This window comes from Harmonia axyridis, chromosome 2 (assembly GCF_914767665.1).
Source record: "Harmonia axyridis chromosome 2, icHarAxyr1.1, whole genome shotgun sequence".
NCBI lineage: Eukaryota > Metazoa > Arthropoda > Insecta > Coleoptera > Coccinellidae > Harmonia > Harmonia axyridis.
Genome location: NC_059502.1, coordinates 61,921,391 through 61,945,099, shown reverse-complemented (window position 1 = coordinate 61,945,099; position 23,709 = coordinate 61,921,391). Strand labels below are relative to the sequence as shown.

The 23,709-nt window shown below is 36.6% G+C and overlaps 1 protein-coding gene across 2 annotated transcripts in view; it reads right to left on the bottom strand.

Annotated features, from left to right (window-relative positions):
• The window catches only part of LOC123673575, a 493,067-nt gene that overhangs the window by 365,887 nt on the left and 103,471 nt on the right, over positions 1 to 23,709 (bottom strand). For both annotated transcript variants that reach the window (XM_045608159.1, XM_045608160.1), the window contains exon 2: positions 11,126 to 11,206. In XM_045608159.1, coding sequence (XP_045464115.1) covers positions 11,126 to 11,187 — 62 coding nt within the window. In that variant the 5' untranslated portion in view covers positions 11,188 to 11,206. The remainder of the gene's footprint in view (positions 1 to 11,125; positions 11,207 to 23,709) is intronic.

Genomic DNA, 23,709 nt, shown 5'->3' with positions numbered 1-23,709 from the left:
GCCAGAACGTTACAGTCAAAGGTGATCGGTATAGAGCCATGATTAGTAACTTTTTCATTCCTGAATTGAACAACCATGATGTCCAGCAGCTGTGGTTCCAACAAGACGGCGCAACACACAGCTCGTGACACAATCGATTTATTGAAAGACACGTTTGGTGACCGCCTAATTTCACGTTTTGGACCTGTGAATTGGCCTCCAAGATCTTGTGATTTAACACCGCTAAACTACTTTCTGTGGGGCTATGTTAAGTCATTGGTCTATGCGGATAAGCCACAAACCCTTGACAATTTGGAAGACAACATTCGCCGTGTTATTGCCGATATACGGCCACAAATGTTGGAAAAAGTCATCGAAAATTGGACGTCTAGGTTGGACTACATCCGAGTCAGCCGTGGCGGTCATATGCCAGAAATCATATTTAAAATGTAATGCCACAAGATTATCTTGCGGATAAATAAAATTCATGTCAATCGAATAGTCCATCGTTGTTTTATTGCAATTTCAAGTTCTATAGCTCTAAAAAAAACCCTTTACCTGACTCGACATTACAAAACTACTACTTGACTTGAATTTGAGTTGATTTCAAGTTAAGTAGCTTGAATATCAATTCCTTTATCTTATGGAAGAAAATAAAAATTGACCCATTACCAACGGAGTTTCCAGAATTATCTTCATCTTATCTAATCAGTGAACATAGCAGTATTTCAAACATCTTAATCTTAACCCTGAACATTGAACTGCAACACATTAATTCAAAGACATAATAACATATAATCTATTGCATAATATGATATTTAAAAAGTTTCCAAGACGTTTAATGTTATTTAATTTCGTTTAAATTTACTCCATAGCACATTTTGATTCCGTTGATATGCATTCGGTGTATATTTATCAACGGTTCAAGCCAATTAAACATCATTCCTATACCCAAACCCCCGTCGATAATATTCCATCATTATCTTTCGCCAAACGTTGAAACATCGCTTGCCACCGCTTATCGAATCCCGATTTCGGCCAATCGCAAATCCCGAATGTAAATTCCCGAACCGCACCGATTCCGAATGAACATTACATTCAAGAAAAATGCCAACACCCTCGGACACGTGACTAATCATACGAGACTCGTTGTTGCGTGTTGCGCAGAATAATCCTACGCCGTACACCGCCTCATATATGTTGTCTGATAGATATTTCCTGCTGATCTCGTCCGGAAATCCGCTTATAAATTGGAATATATGATACCTAATATACAAACTAACATAGTCGTTTGTATTGTATACAAAGTGCCTTTATGAATATTCAAAACTGTTGGTTGATATCGTGTCGGCCGAATCCCATCTTGTCAATTTACTGAGGGTTGGGGGGATGAATATATATTCATATTCCGGCGAAAAAAAACGTAAAAATGAAGCGAGCCTGGCGGATAATCCCATTGATACGATTTTCGATACTCGTTGAATAAAGATGAGAGCGGAGTAGAAGACGAAAAAAATATTGGCTTCGTTCGCGGTGGTGTTTGGGGAATACGCACTAGCGCATTCTTCATTGTATTTTTGTGCGATTGTTTTCGAGAACAAGTGCTCATAATTCTGCTCGATTTTTTCTTGGAAATCAACAATGGGAGTACCTACACAGAACTCAGAGGTTGTTGAAGTGAATTCCACTAGTCACCCTTTGTTGGTGCGAGTAGTTGAACTGCAAGACTGCTATTTAGAAACATTCAATATAAAACTCGATATAAATAATGAGCCACAGGAAACGGAAGAAGGCTTTAAGGCTGCAGCTTTCACCCAAAAATACCAACAATTCAGAGTTAATAACCCAGCATCATTTATTGCTTCGATCGGCAACTTCAGTATGAAAAAAATTTCTTGGGGGTTACTGATTGCTCCTCAATGATAACCATGAAATTCGAATTTTTTTACCACCTGGTAGTAGAGGGTGTTTTTTTTTTAGAGCCATAGAACTTTAAATTGCAATAAAACAACGATGGATTATTCGATTGACATAAATTTTATTTATCCGCAAGAGAATCTTGTGGCATTACATTTTAAATATGATTTCTGGCATATGACCGCCACGGCTGGCTCGGATGTAGTCCAATCTGGACGTCCAATTTTCGATGAATTTTTCCAACATTTGTGGCCGTATATCGGCAATAACACGGCGAATGTTGTCTTCTAAATGGTCAAGGGTTTGTGGCTTATCCGCATTGACCAATGACTTCACATAGCGCCACAGAAAGTAGTCTAGCGGTGTTAAATCACAAGATCTTGGAGGCCAATTCACAGATCCAAAACGTGAAATTAGGCGGTCACCAAACGTGTCTTTCAATAAATCGATTGTGGCACGAGCTGTGTGACATGTTGCGCCATCTTGTTGGAACCACAGCTCCTGGACATCATGGTTATTCAATTCAGGAATGAAAAAGTTAGTAATGATGACTCATTACCGATCACCTATGACTGTAACGTTCTGGCCATCATCGTTTTTGAAGAAGTACGGACCAATGCTTCCACCAGCCCATAAAGCGCACCAAACAGTCAGTTTTTCTGGATGTTACGGTGTTTCGACATACACTTAAGGATTAGCTTCACTCCAAATGCGGCAGTTTTGTTTATTGATGTAGCCATTCAGCCAGAAGTGCGCTTCATCGCTAAACAAAATAAAATGAACGTATTGCGCGATACGTATTCCGCATAGAACCATTATTTTCTAAATAAAATTGCACTATTTGCAAGCGTTGTTCAGGCGTAAGTCTATTCATGATAAATTGCGAAACCAAACTGAGAATAAATCACTTGACAGCTGTTAAATCGGTCGCCATCTTGAACAGTAATGCCAACTTAAAGTTTCCGATTTCCAATTTCCGAATTATGGAATGCATTTTTATATTTTTAACCGTTACTTTGAACTAATTTTGAAACAACAAAAAATGTACAGTTAATATCTCAATACAACCTCAACTTTTTGCTCCGAAATTTTGACACGTATCTTTTGAAGTGAAGTCAACCTTTGGTGATAACTAGAAAAAAAAGTGGTAAGGCACAAGTGGTACCTTTAGCATCAAGTCAGGTCAAAGTACATTGATGAGTTTCAAAAAATCTTATATGGAGCTCAAAATCCAAGAACTTTTTCGAAGAACTCCCAAAACTGTTACCTTTTGACACAACGACGTCATTAAATTCACATTGATAATAACGATTGGGTAACAGCTAGTTAAAAGGAATTGCTGAGTATGGCTCCGCCATTAAAGAATTTGGACGAAACTCGGGTCTGTAAACATGTTAAAATACATTAAAACTGATAATGCTCAAAACTCGACCAGAGAAGAGATCATAAATTACACTTTTATGACCCCTGGAGCAATAACTACTTATGCTGGAATAATTTACGTCTTTTTCCGACCACGTCTTCATTGACATTTTCACATAAAACTATTTAAAGGGGAACCTTTTATGTTGAAAAATGGCTTGCTTTTCATTACAGCTCACACAAGAGGTCGGTTAGGGAAGTAATTGGCTTTTTCCGTTGAAATTTTAATAACTGTGTCAAGTTTTACGATCACTACAACCCACATCTCAGAATTTTCAGGAGAGGATGTGAAATTGATTGGTTGCCCGGATGGAATACGGATTATTAACCAAGGTCGGCATTTTCATATTTTACCCTGATATTTTATGACGGAACATTCTCAAACAGGATGAATATCTATTGTTATTTCCATGAAAAAAGGAGATGTGGTGAGGTAGCTCAAAACACTATTTATTCTATACCCAAAGGCACAGGAAGGAGTTTTTACACTAAAACGGTTTTATTTTATTAGATTGTGGCAATAATATTAACGATTCATCTTCGAAAATTCTGAACAAAACAGAATATTCTTCAGATATTGCTTCTGGGTATAGGTACCGGAGATACTGGAATGAATTATAATTATACTCCCGAATATCTTTTTTTTTGTTTTTATTGTTTTTTGGATTTCAGGGTCCATTGGAAAATTTGCGTATGAAATTGTCGAGGAATAATATTCCTCAACAATCAGCTTGTTCTTCATGGGGTGCTGATGCCAGCTTTATCCTTGGTTTTTTCTGCAGTTGAATCGACTCCTGCCCACCGCAGATTCCAGGAGCTCCCTGACCCGGGAAGCTGAAACCTGTCGAAAGGTCCCTGTCCAGGGTAACGGACCAGTGCCGTGTTGAAAGCAGCTCAAGAATTCTCCCACCGTGGCTCTGCATATCGTGAAAAGCGATCAAAGGCCGTCTCCCCCACGACACGGAGGAACCCATGAATTATGGTGAATTTGAGGAATAGGAATATAGAGCCGCTGTCTGAGGTTCGTCAGGGCGTGTCTGGAGCCGGCGCTGGACATGACAGTATGCGGGACGTCGGTGACAGAGTGCTAAGGAGACGGACGTCTGTCGAACAAAATGCTACGCCTCCACAATCTCAACATTCTAGGAGAAGAATAACACGAGTTTCTCCGACCGCTGAAGGTGCTGCGCAGGATCCCCAACCAGCACTCACCCAAGCAGGTCTACCAAGAATGAAATGGACAAGTTCGATAAATGAAACGATCATGCGCATTTATTATGAAGTGACTAATATGGAAGAGGATAAAATAGACTATCGGCAAAAATTATTTGCAGAATTCCACAGAAACTATCCCGAACTCCAAGTTTCTGAGCAAAGAGTAGCCAAACAATACCGGGTCATATTGAGAAATAAACTTGTACCCGATGAGAGACTTAACACCATAAAAAATGAAGTCCAACTGAGGCTACAGAATAGGAGCCTCACTAACAACGAAACGACAATTGAAGAAAACTACGATTGTGCTGAAAACCAACACAACATCAATGCACAAAAGAATTCTGAGGAACAAAACAACGCAGATGTGATAATAATAACGAGAGAGTTTATTCAGGATATCACATAAATAAACTCTATTAGACTGTAGAGTTAAGTTTAATGTTCTGCTTGGTTCAATAGTGCTCATGATCATGGAATTGATGCACAGCTTGACGATTCTATGAGAATTATCAGTGGAACTATTAGATCTACAACTTTAAAATGGTCACCAGTGCTATGACATATACTTCCGCCTCATATTCGTAAACAGTTTGCAGTAAATAAATAAATCTTGGGATACATTTCATTTCTACCCGAACTCATTTTCATTTCTCTTACCACCCAAATACTAGAACTGCCAGATTAAAGTCACGTAAACCTTTTCCGATTAATACTTTCCTTCAATCCAATGAAAGTGACCAGGAAATTTGGCGTTAAGAATGGAGTACTTGTAATGTCTCCAAGAAAAGTCTAATCGTTGATCCTTCACTGAAAGTTTCAATCCTCCTAGTAAAATTTGGTGTATTTTAAATCGACTAAGGATCGGTCATGGTCATTGTAATAGTATGCTCTTCAAATGGCATTCTATTGAAAGCCCATTATGTGAGTGTGGTGTACTTAAAGATCGACGTCTAAGATTTATGGCCATTAGAGACTGATTTGCGACCACTCGATCTTTGGCTGATGAGTGGTTAGGAGAAAAAGGTTATCCTGTAACTGCCCGAACGGTTTACTGCCGGATAAGATCTTTTGGACTGCAGCATTATCGACCCCATCTTGTGTTACCTCTGACGGTTGAGCATCGCCGGCAACGATAACAGTGGTGCTGAGAACATCAACATTGGAATGTGAAATGGCATCAGGTCGTCTTTTCTGATTAATATCGATCCTCCTTGGCTGCACATGATGGCCGAAGAAGGGTTAGACGACGTCGGAGAGAAAGACGTGAACCTCAGTTTGATGTTGAGCGTTATGTACACTGCACAGTAGGCGTTATGGTATGGGGTGCTATAGCACATGCAAGTAGGTTACCTTCAGTCTTTATTCGAGATAACATGACAACGCTGCAGTACCTTCAAGAAATAGTGGAGTCATATGTTCTCCCTCATCTTAACCTGCTCGAGAATCTAATATTTCAGCAAGATAATGCCCGACCTCATGTTGCCAGAGTTAGTTTGAACTCTTTCGAAGTGACCCATGTGATTATTTTGCTATGGCCGCCCGGATCCCCTAATCTTTTTCCCCCAGAGCATGTTTGGGACATCATGAGTAGAAGGTTTGTAAATTTACCCCAGCCCCTACGGACTTTGGTGGCTCTGAGACATGAAGTACAGGTAGCTTGGGATAGTATCCCTCAAGAAGAAATAGACCACCTTATTGCTTCAATGCCGAAACGTGTTGTGGAGTGTATAGATAATCGCGGTGGACAAACACATAATTAACAAATTCATCAAAAAAAAATTATAAACCCTTCGTTTTTTTCTCCAAATTGCAATCATTTACTCCTTGCTATACTCTTCTACCAAAAAAAATAAAAAAAATTTAACCAGCTCCTTCTGGGTGCTGCGGTTTCTTTGGCAGTTAATAAATTTTAAGGGACGATGTTTTTCATCAACAAGACTTCACTACATGCCACACAAGCAACGGAACAATCTGCAAGAATAGTTTATTGCTAGAAGAAGTAATAACAATTGACCATTCAGGTCTTGTGATTTAATGTCTTCAAATACATTTTTGGGAACACCTGAAAATATTTCTCGGCTTCAGATGAGTATTACTGTATATCGAATTTTGAGTACGGGTGTTCCTCCTTATTTGAAAGACAGGTTGGTCTACAGACAAGATGTTCACCGTGTTGCTTTAAGGCATAGTCAGAGGCTCATGCTGCCTCGATTTGGTTCAGCCATGTTTCAGCGCTCTTTCACCTTTAATGCGGTGAAATTGCATAATAAAATGCTGATTGCATGTGGAGGTTCTTCTTTGAACTCATTGAGAAAAGAATTGAAGAACGTTTTATTTTTGAGCCAGTTGCAGATTTTGTAGATAAGTTTCATTTTTGGTGATATACATTATGTATATTATTTATGTTGTATTTCCTTTCATTAATTTTAATTTTTGTTTTTTTCTTTATTTCTATTTTGTTGGGGGTTGAGTGGAGTAGCCTCGGCTTGACTTCGCCCCTAGAATTTGCCAAATAAAGACACTATTATTATTATTATTGTAAAGAGATAAAATCTCCCCATTATTCGTTGACCTCAATCGATTCAAGATTTTGAAGATGGAGTTCGTGAAGGACATACAGTCATTACAGTCGCAAACATGCGAATTGGTCATCGAAAAATTCATGAACCATTTACCATCGTTGATGTCATATTTTCCTCTTTACAATAAAATGGACATCCATTGATTTCTCTTAAAATATAATCGTTAAACTTTATATCAACATGAAAACTCTTTTAGGAAAACCCTTTATATCCATATAAGATAAAGTTCACTCTAAAACTGAAGCCAGTTACCCATAATAAGCAGTGTGTACAAACAATCCATTCCGTACTGCATATTGCATTCAGTTCCTGTAACAATAATTCTCGGATGTCTAGAGCGCAAAAACACACTCCTATAACGCTTATGTAGATCACACTGCAATAAAGTTTCGAAGCGTCGAATCCAATATGTTGAAGGTGTCAAGCTGCCTTCTCCTCCTCCTTCCCAACTGCTGGTTTTATTAATTCCTTTTTAGATACTCCAACCACGCTGCACATTTTTCGGATCTTATTGAATTTTTTCAAGACTGAAAGTAGGGGCAGTTGGAATTTAATTGAATTTATGTCGGCGAGTCCCCATCGAGATTTACGAATGGAAATGGGAAATTTGAAAAAATGTAACCTCAGTTCGAATGCAATAATTCACTTTCGATTATGGAAAAATCGCTTTAACAAGTTCACATCACTGAGAAAAAGTGACCGAAAAGTTGGGGTATGTTTTTATGACAAAATGAAAAAATTTATTAAGAACTAGTGAGCTCTAGTTGATTCCAACAAGACGTTGCATCTTGCCATATAGCGCTTTCAACCATAAAATTATTTCAAAATCAATTTGGTGATACCTTTATTTTCAAAAGTGGTCCTGTTATCTAGCCTTCTCGTTCTTGAGACTTAACGCCTTTCGATTATATTTCATATTGCTGTGGTAAGTCATTGGTTCATGCCGACAAACCACCAACTCCTGAAGAAGAACTATAGAGGGTCACTACAGGGACATCGAAAACTGTTAGAAATATAGGGTGGCTTAAATAACAAAAAAGTTGCGTTATTTAGGGATGAGTGTTTTGGTGTGAACGGATTCAAAATATCTCCTATGGTTCCAAAGATATCTCGAAAATAATCAAAAATCCTGATTTTTTTTTCTGTAGAACCCATTTGTTTCTGGAGATAAGTTCACGAAATTCGGTTTGTAGCCATTATCCAATATAGAAATTCTAATGGTGTCGTCAGATTTTTGCAGTTTTTCATTGTTTCAGAGACGCGATAGTAAATTTTCTCCTTATGGGAGAAGTTTGAACTTCCTTTGTTCAAGTAGTAGTCTGGTACCAGAATTGTCGAATAACTTATTACTTTGTTCAGTTTTTATATGGAATCATCACTTGAGTTTTGTGAATTCCTGAATCCTGTTTGATAAGTAACGTCTTATTAATTACATAATCATGCTGATACCAACAGTCTACATAGCGGACAACTGGCAATGTATGTAGAAATTATTCTACATAATTAAAAAAAACTCAAGTGATGGTTTGACATAACAACTGTCAACAAAGTTATTTGACAATTCTGGCTCCAGCCTACTATTGACCGAAAATATAAAAAGGAAGTTCGAAATTGCGAAGCTAGACTCGATATTTCTGTAGAGTGTGAGTAGCAGTAGTAGGCTGTAGGCAGAATTATCAAATGAATTTGTTGACAGTTGTTATGTGAAACCAGATTATAATAATAAAAAATTAATTTCAATAATAAATCTGTTTTGTATTATTATTTAAAGTTTCAAACTTTAAGAAAACATCCGTTAGAATTCTATAATATGGTTATCAGAGAAGAGCGATATTTCACGAACTGTGATTTAATCACTGATATCAGAATGTCACAGGTAGTCACGGTTCCGAAAAACGAATACAGAGCGTGACGAGATCACAGTTTGAACATTTCACAGATCTTTTCAGGGCATATCATCGTCCGTTGCAATCGTAAATTATGAAGGCAGCCTGATGTTTTTATTGCTTCGGAATCTTTTTCGACTAACATAATTGCATATTTTTATGACATTCCCAGCATCGTAGGCAACTTCGCCTGCTTTAGGCAGAATTTTTGTAGGACTAGTTAAACAATAAATACTTGCTACAAACAAATAATAACTACTGAATTACTGCATAATTGGTGGTGGCAATAAAATTCTAATTTTATGTTTATCTTTGATAAACAACACCAGAGAAAATCTTTCTATATTGAAGTTGCCGACCGAAGTAATAAATGGTACTCTGTATTATAAAAAATAAACGAAAACACGTCAGACACATAATAATAATGGGCGAAAGAATAATAACTAACAGGCGAAAGACCAGCAATCTTTGGGCTTTCTTCACAAAAGTTGATGTAAATTATGCTACTTGTAATTTATGCAAGTTGAAATTATCCTTCAAAACCACCTCTTCAAATTTGAGGAAACATTTGAAAAATCGATATCCTTCTGTTACGTTCCTAAAGCTGAAATAAAGAAAAGAGTTGAAAATGTAAGAGAAATGGATGTTTTCATAATAATTTTTCATTAATTTTGCTTTGCTTTGAATGATAAGAGTGATCAATTCGAGTTACAAAGATAAACGAACTAAGGTTTGGGTGATTCATACAAATAATAATAACAAGCAACCTAAACAGTGATCACGTCACGCTTTAATTTCACTGATATCATAAAGTAACGTTCACGTTTCACAACGTGATCTAGAAATCACAATATCGCTCATCTCTAGCTTATATACCTGATGTAGAACGTGATAAATGAAAGGCATGAACTATTACCTCCTTTTGTCTTGTTCAATTTCTGTGATACACGCAGCCGTTCAGCAACTAATTTTATCATAAGTTCTACATTTTATGAAAAAAACATAGTATTTGCTGTGAAATGGAACAATTGCTGTGAAATGAAACAATTGTCCAATCTCCAACATACCTACTTTGGATGTTGGAAATTAGGTGTTGACAGTTTTCATAATTAACGTCCTGAATTTTGTTGGTTTTTAATCCTTTTTTTCGTTGAGTAATCAATATTGATAGCAAAACTATAAATATGGATTATGATTTTTCATTCGAAATGTCGTTTTTGAATCATTAGGGTTCTAAGACTGTATTTTGCCAATCCTATGAAAACCAGGTGGAGAAGCTACTGTCTAGTGAAACAAATGTTATATTTAATAATTAAAAGTGGAAATTGAATAACTCATTCAATTTCCATTAAAATAAATTTGTATCAACTGAAGACCGAATCAATTCAATATTTAATATCAAGTTGTATTGACTATTAAATTTTAATTATTTATAATTCAACTCTTTTCTAACTAGGACCCCCATTTTTCATGTTGAAATCGAGGTTGAAATTGTCTATCTTGGATCATCTTCATCGGCGATTAAAATATCCCAGCAAGTCATTCAATTCGGCGTGCCTTATATTCCAAAGAAAAGCGCAAGTCATTATACAGCTCAATTGTCAATGAATAACATAATTTAACTACGATCAATCATCGGGTTGAGCACAGCTGGTCTTCTCCCACCGCCGACAAGACCATTATGCCACCATCAATTACTTGGCCAATGTTGCCTCCAAAAGTACACAATGGCTTAACTGACTCGAAAAATTCGTGTCCTGATGAGAATTGGGGATCTTCCTCAGCAGTTCACTCTCAGATTTAGATTTAATTCGATAAGCCGTAGTAATTCCTTAAAATTATCATAAAAAATTCAAGAGAAATCTTCTGGTGCTACATTCATCAACATCAGCATCTAACTTTATACTTATTCGACTCAAAATAAGGGTCATCGATGTTTTTCATACAGATTTTGCTTCATGTTCATGATGTCAAGTTCATACCATTTTGAATAAACCTTGAAAAATCTCTTTCGTCAGTTGTTTGTCGATACAATTATGGATTTTTTGTCTTACTTCAAGAATATTGCTCATATAATTTTCAACACAATATTACCATAGGACTTTGAATCTTTCTACTTACTTTTTGCTAGCTTTGGGTGAGATAGTTGTCGAAGTTATAGTATTATGTTCCAGAATATCCATCCATGAGATTGTACCCAAACTGAAAAAATAAGAAAAAATCATTTTTTTCTTGCTACATTTCAACTACAGTTGGGTGTTTTGAATTCGATGTGTATTAGATTTCCGAATTGACATTATCACATATTTTTTTTCAAAGTGATATTCCACTCATCATCTACAATTTTATCTTAATTACAAATTTTCAAACAAAAATATTTACTGTTTTAAATGCCTATTTCCAAGTATGCAAGGAAAATAGTATATTATTCAAGCGGTAAAGTAGGTCATAACTCACGCAGATGAAGTTTGCAGCACGAGCCGCAGGCGAGTGCTGTAATTCATCAAGTGAGTTATGACCTTACCGCAAGTTGAATACTATACTTTATCTACGACTATATCAATAAATACTAAGAAACAAAAACAGACTTAGAATATAGACAGAAGGAACGGAAAAACATTTGTGCTCGATCCCGAGTACAAGAGAGATGGAAACTAAGTGTCGCCAATCAACTAGCTTCAGCTAGCTCAAAATCTAGTACAGAGTACTAGATAGATACTTCATAGTTGCCTATGACAATGCACTAAAATATATCAAAAGACATTCCCTGTAAACGATGACTTAATGTTCTTACTGCTACACTAATCTTGAAAATTTTTGTAAACTCCTTTATATCTTTTTCGGGCAAGTAATTCTGTATGGTGACACTAGCTGTTTGTTTTTTGGAAATATATAAATAATACTCCTTCACTATCTGAATTTATTGTTTACAGCAAAAAAATCACAATAATTAGATATCAACTTATTTTGGAAACGTCAAAATTATTAAAGTGACATTCCCTCGGCCATTCCTCTCCCCAATAACAATGATGGAATGTTCTTTTTCGGCCAATCGAATAAAAGCAGAGAAGTATAGAAGTACAGATCCATCTTTTCCGATTTATTATAGAGAGTTATTGTAATGAGTTATATTAACTCGCGCTATTTGTTAATAGATACTATTAATTGCTCAAAAGCAGTTGAATAATGAATAAATAATTCAATAGGATTAGATAAAATAATATGATTGTAGAAATGAAGTTAATTAAATTTTCGTATTTCAAAAGTGTTCAGCATTTAGGTATATATTGAAACATGTAGGAAAAATCCATTCTTGAATTGCAAGTAACTTTTTTATATCTTCAACATTATTTGGGCATAATGTATTATGTTCTTATTGAAGGTTCGTCAGAATTCTATTGAACGCAGAAATTCTGAAATAGAAGAATTAAATTACTATTCAGAATTTATTGCATTAATTTAATTTTTAGGTTGGTTCCAAATATTTTCGAATTGATGATAGAAATAAATGCTTATGATCACCGATATCAAAAATTGTTTGACTTTCAGTTGAAACTCTTTTTTTTGTCATAAAAGATTCAGATCAAATCGTTGAGACAATTTTCCTATCTACAGTATTAAATTCAATCAAATTCGGTAAAAATGCATACTTTTCTGTTATTCCAATACATTCCTTATGACCAGATAAAGATATCGAGGATATAGCCTGTACATTTTGCCTCCTCCTGTATTCGTATACAAATCAATTACTTTATTTCGATATGAGCACCTATATTATAACCTCGAATATCTGCCCGTGGTTCACTTCGTTCGATAAATTGAGTTCGAGAGCAATTGGCGAGAAATAGGAAAACTAGTTGGAGTTATCTTCAAAGTGGTTAAATTTTCGTGGTTCAGAACTCTCCGAACTTTATTTCTCAAGTGATTTCTAGTGCAGCCAGGGAGAGGGGCCCTTTGTGTCGATGAATAAGGAGATTAGTCCAAATTTTATTAGCCTTTGTGTTCGAATGGGGTGTATTGCTTTATAATGCAAAATTTTCCCTTTCGAACAAGTTTTGTCATATAATGAAGTTATGAACTAGGAACTGGTTAACCCCGATCTTTTGTTTACCTCCAAAGCTATTTCGCATGAGTCCTTAGAGGAGTTCAAGAGTTAAGTGAGGAATAACAAGAGCAGGAGTCGCGCTAGATTTTCCAATAAATATGGGAGTTGGGAGGACAACTATCCAATTGCATGATCAAAAGAAGTTCTATACTTATACTGTTTTTACTTACAAAAATATAATACTAACAATTTGGGGATCACATTCTATAACCTTGTAGTTTGGAATTTATTTTCAAGTTCATCATTACCCAATTTTTTGATTTTATATTTTTGGTAGTAGAAAGTTTGAAACTTTTTTCAATCATGATCAACTAATTAGAAACAGCTGAAACAGTTCAATATTTGAACTGCATAAATGTTTCATAAATTGGAATGTCGAAGCCATTCAAATGTGTATTCCAACTTGAATTGTCAGTGATTGCCAGTCCTAAGTATTAATAGTGTTGCACACTTTTCATTTCAATGTTATTTATGTTCATTTCAACATCTATTGAAGGTCTTCTTGTTGGCTGCAACATGATTCTAACAGTTTATTTCCATATTGATGATAAGTTCTATTAAATCACAGCCATTCAAAGTAGTGTTTGAGATCACTGTAACCATCTCTTCAATTTTTGCAATTTGAAATATGTACCTAGCTTGGAGTCTAGCAAATTTCAGACTATGTACCTTTAATAAGTATTCCATAGGTCCCTATACTGAGCCTTGGGCTACGCCTATACTAACTTAGGTCTCTTCAATGATTTTTCCATTTACCTCTGTGCAATGTTTTCTTTCTTTTGAGTATGATTGTAGTAGTTCATGTTTTGAGCTTTTCCAGTAGTATATGAATATATGTATTCTTCTATTAGTAGAGGAAACGCGGCATCATACATTTCATTGTATGATACAACATTACAGAGAAAAACCTCAGCAGAAACTTTGTCACCCCGTATAGGTCTAGTGATTGGTTTGTGTATTTGTTTAATTGTTCACAGAATAAACTGAAATTTCAATATTTGAGGGCTTCCTCTTCATCCAAACAAAAACTCTTCCATCCTTCCTCATCACCAAAAGTTGACACTTCTTCTTAATACGTCGTCTCCTAACGAAGGTTGGCGATCCATCTGGCAATCAAAACCTTAGATGTAGCTGCCCTAAAAATGTCTTTGGAGGTGCAACTAAACCATCTTCAAATCCTTCAGCCAAGGAAAAGTTGACAACGTGTATATTACCATCAAATCTTAACTAAAGAAGAAAAAACCAGGAAGGCGTAACCAATGTATTGGTTTCCATTATATCGATTCAAAGTTAACGACCTATTCTAAAAAGAATCTGAAACTGAATGGTTAGCTTGGAAACCATCATGAAATTTTTAAATTGGACAAGTATTCACCATGTGCTCAATGGTTTCTTCTTCATCACACTCACATAGTGGACTTTCCATAGAATGTCATTTGAAGAGCATACTATTGCAACGACCATGACCAGTCCTAAGTCGATTCAAAATACACCAAATTTTTCTAGGAAGATTGAAATCTGGAGGTTTTTCCGAAGGATCAACGATAAGACCTTTGTTGAAGACATTACAAGAACTCCATTCCGAACGCCGAATTTCCTTGTCACTTTCATTAGATTGAAGGAAAGTATAAATCTATTAATGTTTGCGTGACTTTAATGTGGTAGGGGGGTTTAAATATCTGGGAGTCAAGATACAATTGGAAATAAGTTCGGGTAGAAATGAAATATTTTCCAAGATGTCTTAGCTGAGACCTGTCTACGAATATGAGGCGGAAGTATTTGTCATAACCAAGATAAAGGTGTAGATCTAATATTCTATAGATAATTGTCATTGAAACGTTATGCTGTGCATCAATTTTATGAACATAATCACTATTGAACCAAACAGAGCAACAGTATTCAGTAGCAGAAAAAACCAAGACCAATGCTGCCTCACGAAGAGTGCTGCCATCAGCACCCCATGAAAAACCAGCTAATTTTTGAAGAATATTAATCCTGGACTGGGACTGCAATTCACAGTATAGGTTGGTATCCACTGTGCCAAACGCCTTCTGTTCATTGATAAACACATCATCATAAACATAATTATTTTTGTCCTGCTCAGATGAACTATGCTCCAAAAGATTTATAGTGGCCTCCAAGGTAAAACAGCTTCACCTCAGGAATCAATACTGTTTGATGTCAAATTGATATCCAAGTGCGCAATAGACGCATAAATGAGGTCAATGCAGTGGGGCTCCTGTCGATTTTTTTCGAAAACTGTATTTCAATGCTGCACCAAAATCCTCAGAATTAAAATAATAAACCTTAATGTAATAGTTTCTCTCTACCATGGAAGAGTGTAATAATTAAAAACCCGTAAACAAAGGACTTCGGTCTCACAATATCAAGATGTAGCGCGAACAGAACTACACAACGAAATCACAAAACAATTCGATGTCGCTCGGAATATGAATAATATTTACGAGCAGAAGGATGCATCGAAAATCCGGGCGAATTCGAGAATACAGACACCGGAATCATAGACGCCTACGAAGGAACAAACCCCCGTCCCGACACAAGAACATTGTTTCCGATATCTGTGTAGCGACTAGCTATTGTGACAAGTTAAACTTTGGTTTGAATACGGGAGTTTTGAGCGAAATCCCGTCAAATAGCGAAGACGCCTTTGAATTCCGAAGTCGACACGAAATAACATTGCCGTTATGTCTGCAAGAGGCCAGCAAATGGGAACTCATCTATATTTTGAGACGGCATTGCGCAGCTTCGTATCAAATTACCCCATATTGTTTTATGAAACAAAATACGCTAGGGTTGGCGTTGACTTTGACGCTGAATCGGCTGCTTGTCGGATGATGTTACTGCTAGGCCTATTATCCTGCTCGAAACGAATCATAGAATTCGTAAGAACGTAATATATCTAACTTAATAGAATTTCTTATTCAGAATGAGACGCGCCATTAGTATCCAAGCAGATACTTATCGTTTTCTTAAGGGTTTATAACGAATTTGGATGAATAACGGCGAGAAATATCAAGATTAACACTTCGCATTTGGTTAATTGGTTTGATAGTTTTTTATTATTATTATTATTTGAACTAGGGTCGTTTTGCTTCGGTAAGCATTCCGGGAAATGCAACCATGCAGATCTTTTGTTCACTACCCTAATAATTCATAGAAACCCAGGGAGGTCGTCAACGACGTTAATAAAATTGACAACCTCCTTATGGGCCTTGGCCGTTACCTCTGTGGTATCCAGGACCGGCTTACCCATGTGAATGGTTCTTAGGCCAGCCAGCTCCGGACACTTGCATAACAATTGTCGGCCGTTTCTACTTCCGATCTACAGAGCCTGCAATTCTCGTCTGCTGACTTTCCCATACAGTACAAATGATGTTTGTACCGACAGTGTCCCGTCAGCAGTCCCACCATCACCCGAAGCTCTGCTCGCGATAGCTTCAGGAGCTTTTTGGCGTAGGTAGGTAAAATTTTCACGAATTTCTTTGCCTGAGCAAGTCTAGGAGTGTCAGTCCAGCGGGTTGTCCTACTGTTCAACACCCATAGCTGGACCGCAGCTTTGTATTGGTGTTTTCCTATCCCACAGAAAGGATCAGGTCTAGAAGGTCTTAACCTTGATGCACTTTTTGCTAGTTCATCCGCTCTTTCATTTCCTTCAACCCTACAGTGCCCTGGTACCCATAGTAGAGTCACTTTATTTCCTCTGGCCAGTTGCTTATGGTGTTACGGCCCTCCCAAGTCAGCAAAGACCCCTGACAACACGAATCCAGGGATCTCAGCGTGGTTTGGCTGTCGGTGGTGATGTAGATATGCGCCCCCTTGAGGTTCATTTTGAGACACTCCTGGGCGCACATGAACAGCCATTATCCCAGTCTGTAGGATCGAGGGCTCGCTTCCCAGGGCTTTAGAGATCCTCAGTCTAGGTCCATATATCCCAATGCCGGTGCCCTTCTCTGTTTTTGATCCATGATCTGGATATAATGTCTGCAAAACTGTGCTTAAGTTTAAATATTCTTCGAATATTGTTATTTGAAACGAATCCATTTTTCGTATAAGCGTGAGAAAGTGGATATTTGCTGAATCATATGGAACGATAGACTTTATATAGTTATACAGGGTTAGAACTATTTAGAAGGGCACTACAGCCTTCGAGATATCCCGAAGAAACTAAAAATCGAAATTCAAGCAACCCTGTATCTCGAACGGTTTTCGATATCCCTGTAGTGCCCCTCTCGTTCTAACTTCTATAACCTTGTATTATTCTAAGATATAATTCTTCTTCTTCTGTTCGATGCGCAAGACTTTGGCCAGCAAGCAGTCCTCTTGCAGAAACCAGAGGAGTAGCTTAAGAAACAATTCTTCAAGATAAATAATTTCTTAAAGGTTATGGGTCTCCGACAAATCAGTGTAATGTTGTTGAATTGAATTTGAGTTAGTGTGACGTTATGTTGGTTGTCGATTTTTTAATCATAGAACGGCAAAGGATTAAAATTGGTCCATAAATGTTGATCTGAATTCGAAATAAGGTGGAAACATCCTATTGTCCTTCAAATTGTTATTAACTGCTTTTCGCTAATACTGGCAACTATATGATAAACGACAGAAATTAAGAATGCAAAATTGTGTTTATCATTTTTTTTTTCAAATTTTGTGAACTCTCTGTACCTTAACCCTTGATGAATTAATTAAAAATATTTCAACAGCCACTATTAAGTTAATTGGACCACCAAAAGTCCAATATCAGGCAGGACAACATCTGCAGAATCCACTAGATGAAAGTAATATTCATCAAAGGGATAATTGCATTCATAGTTTAAAAAAAGTGATGCATCTGTTACCAAACAGAAACAACACCCATGATTAGTATGATTAAAAATTCGGATAAGATTCTTCACAGAGTGGAATATTTGATGAACAACTCAATTGTATCTTATCCACCTGAGAATACTCTTTCAGTATTTGAAGTGAGATTCATACAGGGTGTCTCAAGGAAAATTCGACCATCCAGAACTCATGAACAGAGATTTTTCGAAGATTTAAAAAACAGATCTAATTATGTTTAGAGTGGGTAAAACTCAAGGTGTTTTTTTCGGAATGGTGTCGTCATAGGAATTCTTTCTCCCCAATACAGAACTTCAAAATTAATTTCGGATTCTTTTCAGGTTTTTGAGTTTGGGCGGTTCAAAATGACCTTCTGCTAGGAAGTTCAATCATTTAGTGAATAATGAACTTATTTTGTAAATTTTAGTTTTATAGAACATAAATGAATTTCAAACTAACCAACACTCGACATTTCTTCCTTATTCAAGAAACGCTGGAGGTTGATGTCACCTTCATGGGGGTGCTTTTTTCAGAACAAAATTATGATGGAAATTCGTTCTCCTTAAACAGAGTGTGACTTGTTTCAAAATCTTCGGACATTCTTGGTTACTGAGTTCTGGGGGGTGAATTTCGGATGGGACACTCTGTATTTATAAAATTTAAGTTGATTCAATTCATAAATGTCCTATTATAAATGACATACCTATTCGATTCCCTATAAACTTATCATCCAACAAAAAATCCTATTGCTACTCTATTTCCTACATCAACACAGAGTGTTGTTAACTGAATTCTTCGAAAATTGGACAGTTTGTTTCTACTTTGAATAAATACTCAGCCCCGTCTATTGATGAATCAATTCTAATTTAGAATATGAATGGATTTCTAGTAACGGATCGTGATTATTTTCACGCAACTCTTAGGAAAATGCTAACAGACACAATCCAGGTGTAATCGATTGAAATAATACGTTTGTGGAGAGTCTCTGCAACCGCGATTGTTTCCATTTTATTTATAGGAGCCAACTTAACGTATTCTCGACCGAATGTGAGAGTACGCCTAAAATTAAACACCTTGAAATTATGAAATCGCAATCGAGGCGATTGCGTTCTCATGTTCCGTTCGAATTCTCACGAGGAAAACCAATTAAGTTGAGGATATTCAAACTCAAGAATGCGTGAAACCTTCGACGAAATTCTTATTGTCAGGCCATATTATGATCCCAGGAGTGAGGCATCTTCTGGATTCAATTAGCGGTTAATTGGAAATTCCTTCTAAAGTATCCCCTTCTGTTCTTCTGAATGAATTTCAATAATCGTTCTCACGTTACATTGTAATGAAAAACAACGGAAGAGGAGTTATAATTTTCATTATTTCCATGTAACTCACCCTTAGGGCTTTCGCGTTTTCATCAGGTGCCCCAAGCTTGAAGCCCATCAAAGAATTTATCACTCTGAATATCAATTGGTAAATATCCGACAATTGCAAAACATTACACTAATGTTTATAATTTTTGGGGACATATTTGGAGTAATCAAATTTCTGGGAATTTTATTTGAATGATTAATAATCACATATCGAAAGAATTCTCCGCAATTATTACCCTTCACCTAGAAATTTGTTAGTGATGACTTGATTTTAGAGTCCGACTAGAAAGTATCTCTATAATTCGAATTCTTCCAAATTCACTTAGCTGGCGATAAATTCCGCGTACACGTGCTCTAGACATTTTAACCACAACTAAACATCGACTTTTCATCTCCTCCAACTGCTGGTTGTAAATTTGTTGTTGTAAATTGTTGAAAAATTTAAAAAACTTGCAAAAAACGACTACAATATTTAAGTAACAAAAATTATTCGCATGAAGAAAACCTCCTTCTGGGTGTTGCAGTTTCTTTGTCAGTTAATTTATTTCCAGGAATAAACCATTTGATTCGGTAACATATTTTTTTCTTCAATGTGTAGAATCCAAAAATCGAATAAAAAATTCATGTTCATCCATCAGATCTACCTTCGCATATGAAATTTGGTATGAAATAGTTCACTCTGCACTATTTGAAGTTTTCCGATTATTCTGTTTTTTCGGTAAAAAACACTAGGCCGTATGATGATAACTCTCATAATCTGTGAAAATGAAAATATACAAACTTTCAACTTTACAATGAGCTACTATGAGCTTTCCATAACCCCACTTTTGTCTACGAGAACTCTACTGTTACGGCAACAATGTTATTATATTTTGAGAAGAGGGATTCAAGACGACTTAACGAGAGTAAATATTCGTATGTAGTTTCAAAATATATTCAATGGCAAAATCAACTCCTGTTGATGCGAACAGAAAATTCCTGAGAAATAAACAGAAAAAGAAAGCAAACCAGATGGCTGAAAACGTTGTAAATAAAGAGACCGGAAATGAGTTTAGTCGAGAAATTACAGAGAACCTTGACCAAAATATAAATTCGACTTCATATGACGATCTCGAGAAATATTTATATCCGGAATGCTTTACACCGAAATAAGATCGGGAAAAACCATGAAATGTACTACAAAAAATGCTTGAAATGTCTTATGAAAATAGAATTGCAACCCAAACAATCCGTGAATATACCGCACACATCATTAGAGATAGTGGAAGACTGTCTAATCAGCTGAATTTTTGATATGTTATACTCCATGTCATTCCGAACAAAAAGTTCAATAGGTACAAGTTTTTCTATAGGTTAGTTTTGAAAAACTCTCATTTGTTCTCCATTGTTAAACAATACTAGTGATACAGTGATCCTGGATAATTTTCACTATTCTGAATAATCAAGATGTGAATAGTCATTAAGATGGAGTACATTAAAAAAGTTGTTCTTGAGTGATGTCCTGGATAATCATCACTTTTCTGTATAATCAATGGTCATTAATTTGAGATATTATTGAAAAACATTAAACTTTGGTGTTGTTAAATTTGGCCAATTATACAGTGTGTAGAATTGGATTCATGAATATTTTTTAACTGAATTCGCTAGGAATTGACCAAATGTACCAAAACAAACACCAATTTCAGAAGACATTAATCTTTCAAATATTGATTCGAATATATTACCAATATATGCGATTACTTATCAATCAATCTTGCCACGGAAAACAAAATATTTTTGTGGTAAGTAGTAGCTTCCAAATTTTCCTGGAGCGGCTTAGTTATTGAGTGTACAACTTTGCTTCCGCCGTTTTGCCATATATGGCTGTAGCAGTAAGTGGTAGTCGAAATAAATAGATCGTAGATGTCATACAATAAGCTTAGGTATTTGTAAACATAATACCATCGAAATATTAGTTGATTTGTGCCTGCATTATAAAGTTATTCTCGATCATTCTCGTCATTTGCTGTAGGTTGATTATCTGATTCAATATGAAGAAATTTGCGGCTGAAGCTCATCGAATGCTGTTAAATACCTATGGCGAGACCGCTATTAGTGAAAAAACGTGCCAAGAGTGGTTTCAACACGGTGATGTTGACGTCGAAGCCCAGCATGGCGGTAGAAGATGAAAGGTTTTCGAAGATGCAGAATTGAAGGCATTACTTGATCAACACTAATGTCAAACGCAACAAGAATTGCCAGGATGGTTGGGAGTGAAGTAACAAGCCATTTTGAAACGCCTGAAAGTAGTGGGAATGATTCAGTAACAAGGAAATTGGGTTCCATACGAGTTGAAGGTGAGAGAGTTGAAAGGCGTTTATTTACTTATGAACAACTGCTTGCAAGGCCAAGACGGAAGGAATTTCTGCATCGCATTGTGACTGGAGATGAGGAATGGGTTCATTACGATAATTCCAAGCACAGAAAATCATGGGGATATCCCGGTCATGCTTCCAAGTCGACGGCCAAACCGAATGTTCACGGATTCAAGGTCATGCTCAGTATTTGATGGGACCAGCTCGGCGTAGTGTATTATGAGTTATTTAAATATATCGAATGCAATTAATGCGTTTGAGCCAAGAATTCAAAAACAAATGGCCGCAATACAACGAGAGACATGATAAAGTGATTTTGCAGCATGACAATGGTCGACCCCATGTTGCGAAAGTGGTCAAGCCATACTTGGAAACGTTGAAATGTGAAGTCCTACCCCACTCGCCGTATTCTCCAGACGTTGTTGCCTCGGACTATCACTTGTTCCGAACAATGGCACTCGGCCTGACTAACCAGCACTTCCGGTCTCATGAAGAAGTAAAAAATTGGATCGATTCGTGGATCGCTTCAAAAGATTACCAGTTATTCAACGCGGGATTCATACGCTGCCCGAAAGATGGGAGGAAGTAGTGGCCCGCGATGAACAATACTTTGAATCATAAATGTATAACTAGTTTTTCACAATAAAGCCTCGAATTCCGGAAAAGAGTTGTACGCCTATGTAGATTGATCGAAATTTGCTTTGAATTTTTTTTAATTTTTATATTGAAACATAATAAACAAGAATTATAAATAAAATATTTCATTTCTTGTATTTCTTCTCAGTTTTTTTTTCATATTTAGTACAGTACAGTACCATGGTTGAACTATGATTAATTACGAATACCTACTGCATTATTGAAACATGAAATTGGAGAAGGGGCGAACGAAGGAACGGAGATAATTCCCAGTCCCCATGGAAATATTTTTCCTATGACTTCGAATCTCTGAATCAATTAGACCCAGGATCGTGACTCGGCATTCGAATTTTCAATTGAAATAGAAAATTAAACCAATGGTGAAATTCTTCGAATTTCGTATCGACCACGGAAATAATACAATCTGATCTCCAAAGTATACTGCGCAAAAAAATTAACGCACATTATGGAAATCTCAAATTTATTCTACAACTGAAGGTGTTTTCAATGATAATTATTTTTATTAGAATTATGCATGCATTTGTTATTCACTTTCAACGTTTCTCTTCAATACAGATGTTTTTTCCCAGCAGGAATAAAAAAAGATGAGATTATCAAATTTTGAATGTATTGGCTCCATTCTGAAATCAGTTGTTCTCGATCAATTCTAGTTATAAATAGTTTTTCTTTCGTTTGATTTTCTACACTCGATCGCTATGCAATGCGAAACACGCAATTTGACCCAAGAGGAATGTGCCCAAGCGGTAGTTTTGCGAGAAGAAAGGTAAACATACACAAGAATTGCAGAAAGGTTTGGAGTTTCACCACACAAGTGTGTCCAGAATGTTGCAGCGATTCAGGGAGACAGGTTTGAATGTCCGAAGACCAGGACAGGGTGGACCACGGGTAACAACTGCCATTCAAGAACGTTACTTGAGAGTTTCTTCGTCGAGACAACGGTTTGCAACCGCTCGCCTCCTTCAAAATCAGCTTGAGCAAACTCATGGGGTGCAAATTAGCACTCAGACAATAAGAAATTTCCTCAAAGAGTATGATTTAAGGCCTCGTGTCGCGGCAAGAGGCCCAGCTCTTACCCCAGCCCATCGAAGTGCGCGTTTGGATTTTGCGAGAGAGCATATCCATTGGTAAGAGGCTGATTGGGAAAGAGTTCTCTTCACAGATGAGTCTAGATTCTGCTTCTACCATTGTGATCGACGTTCCCTTGTATACAGACGTCCACATGAAAGATATGCTCAGTGCAATTTCCTGAATACTACTGGTGGAATATCTTTGACTGCTCGCACAGACCTAGTGGTCGTTGATAATGGAGCTATGAATGCTGATAGGTATATAAGGAACATTCTTGAAGAGCATGTAGTGCCATTTGCCCCATACATTGGTCAA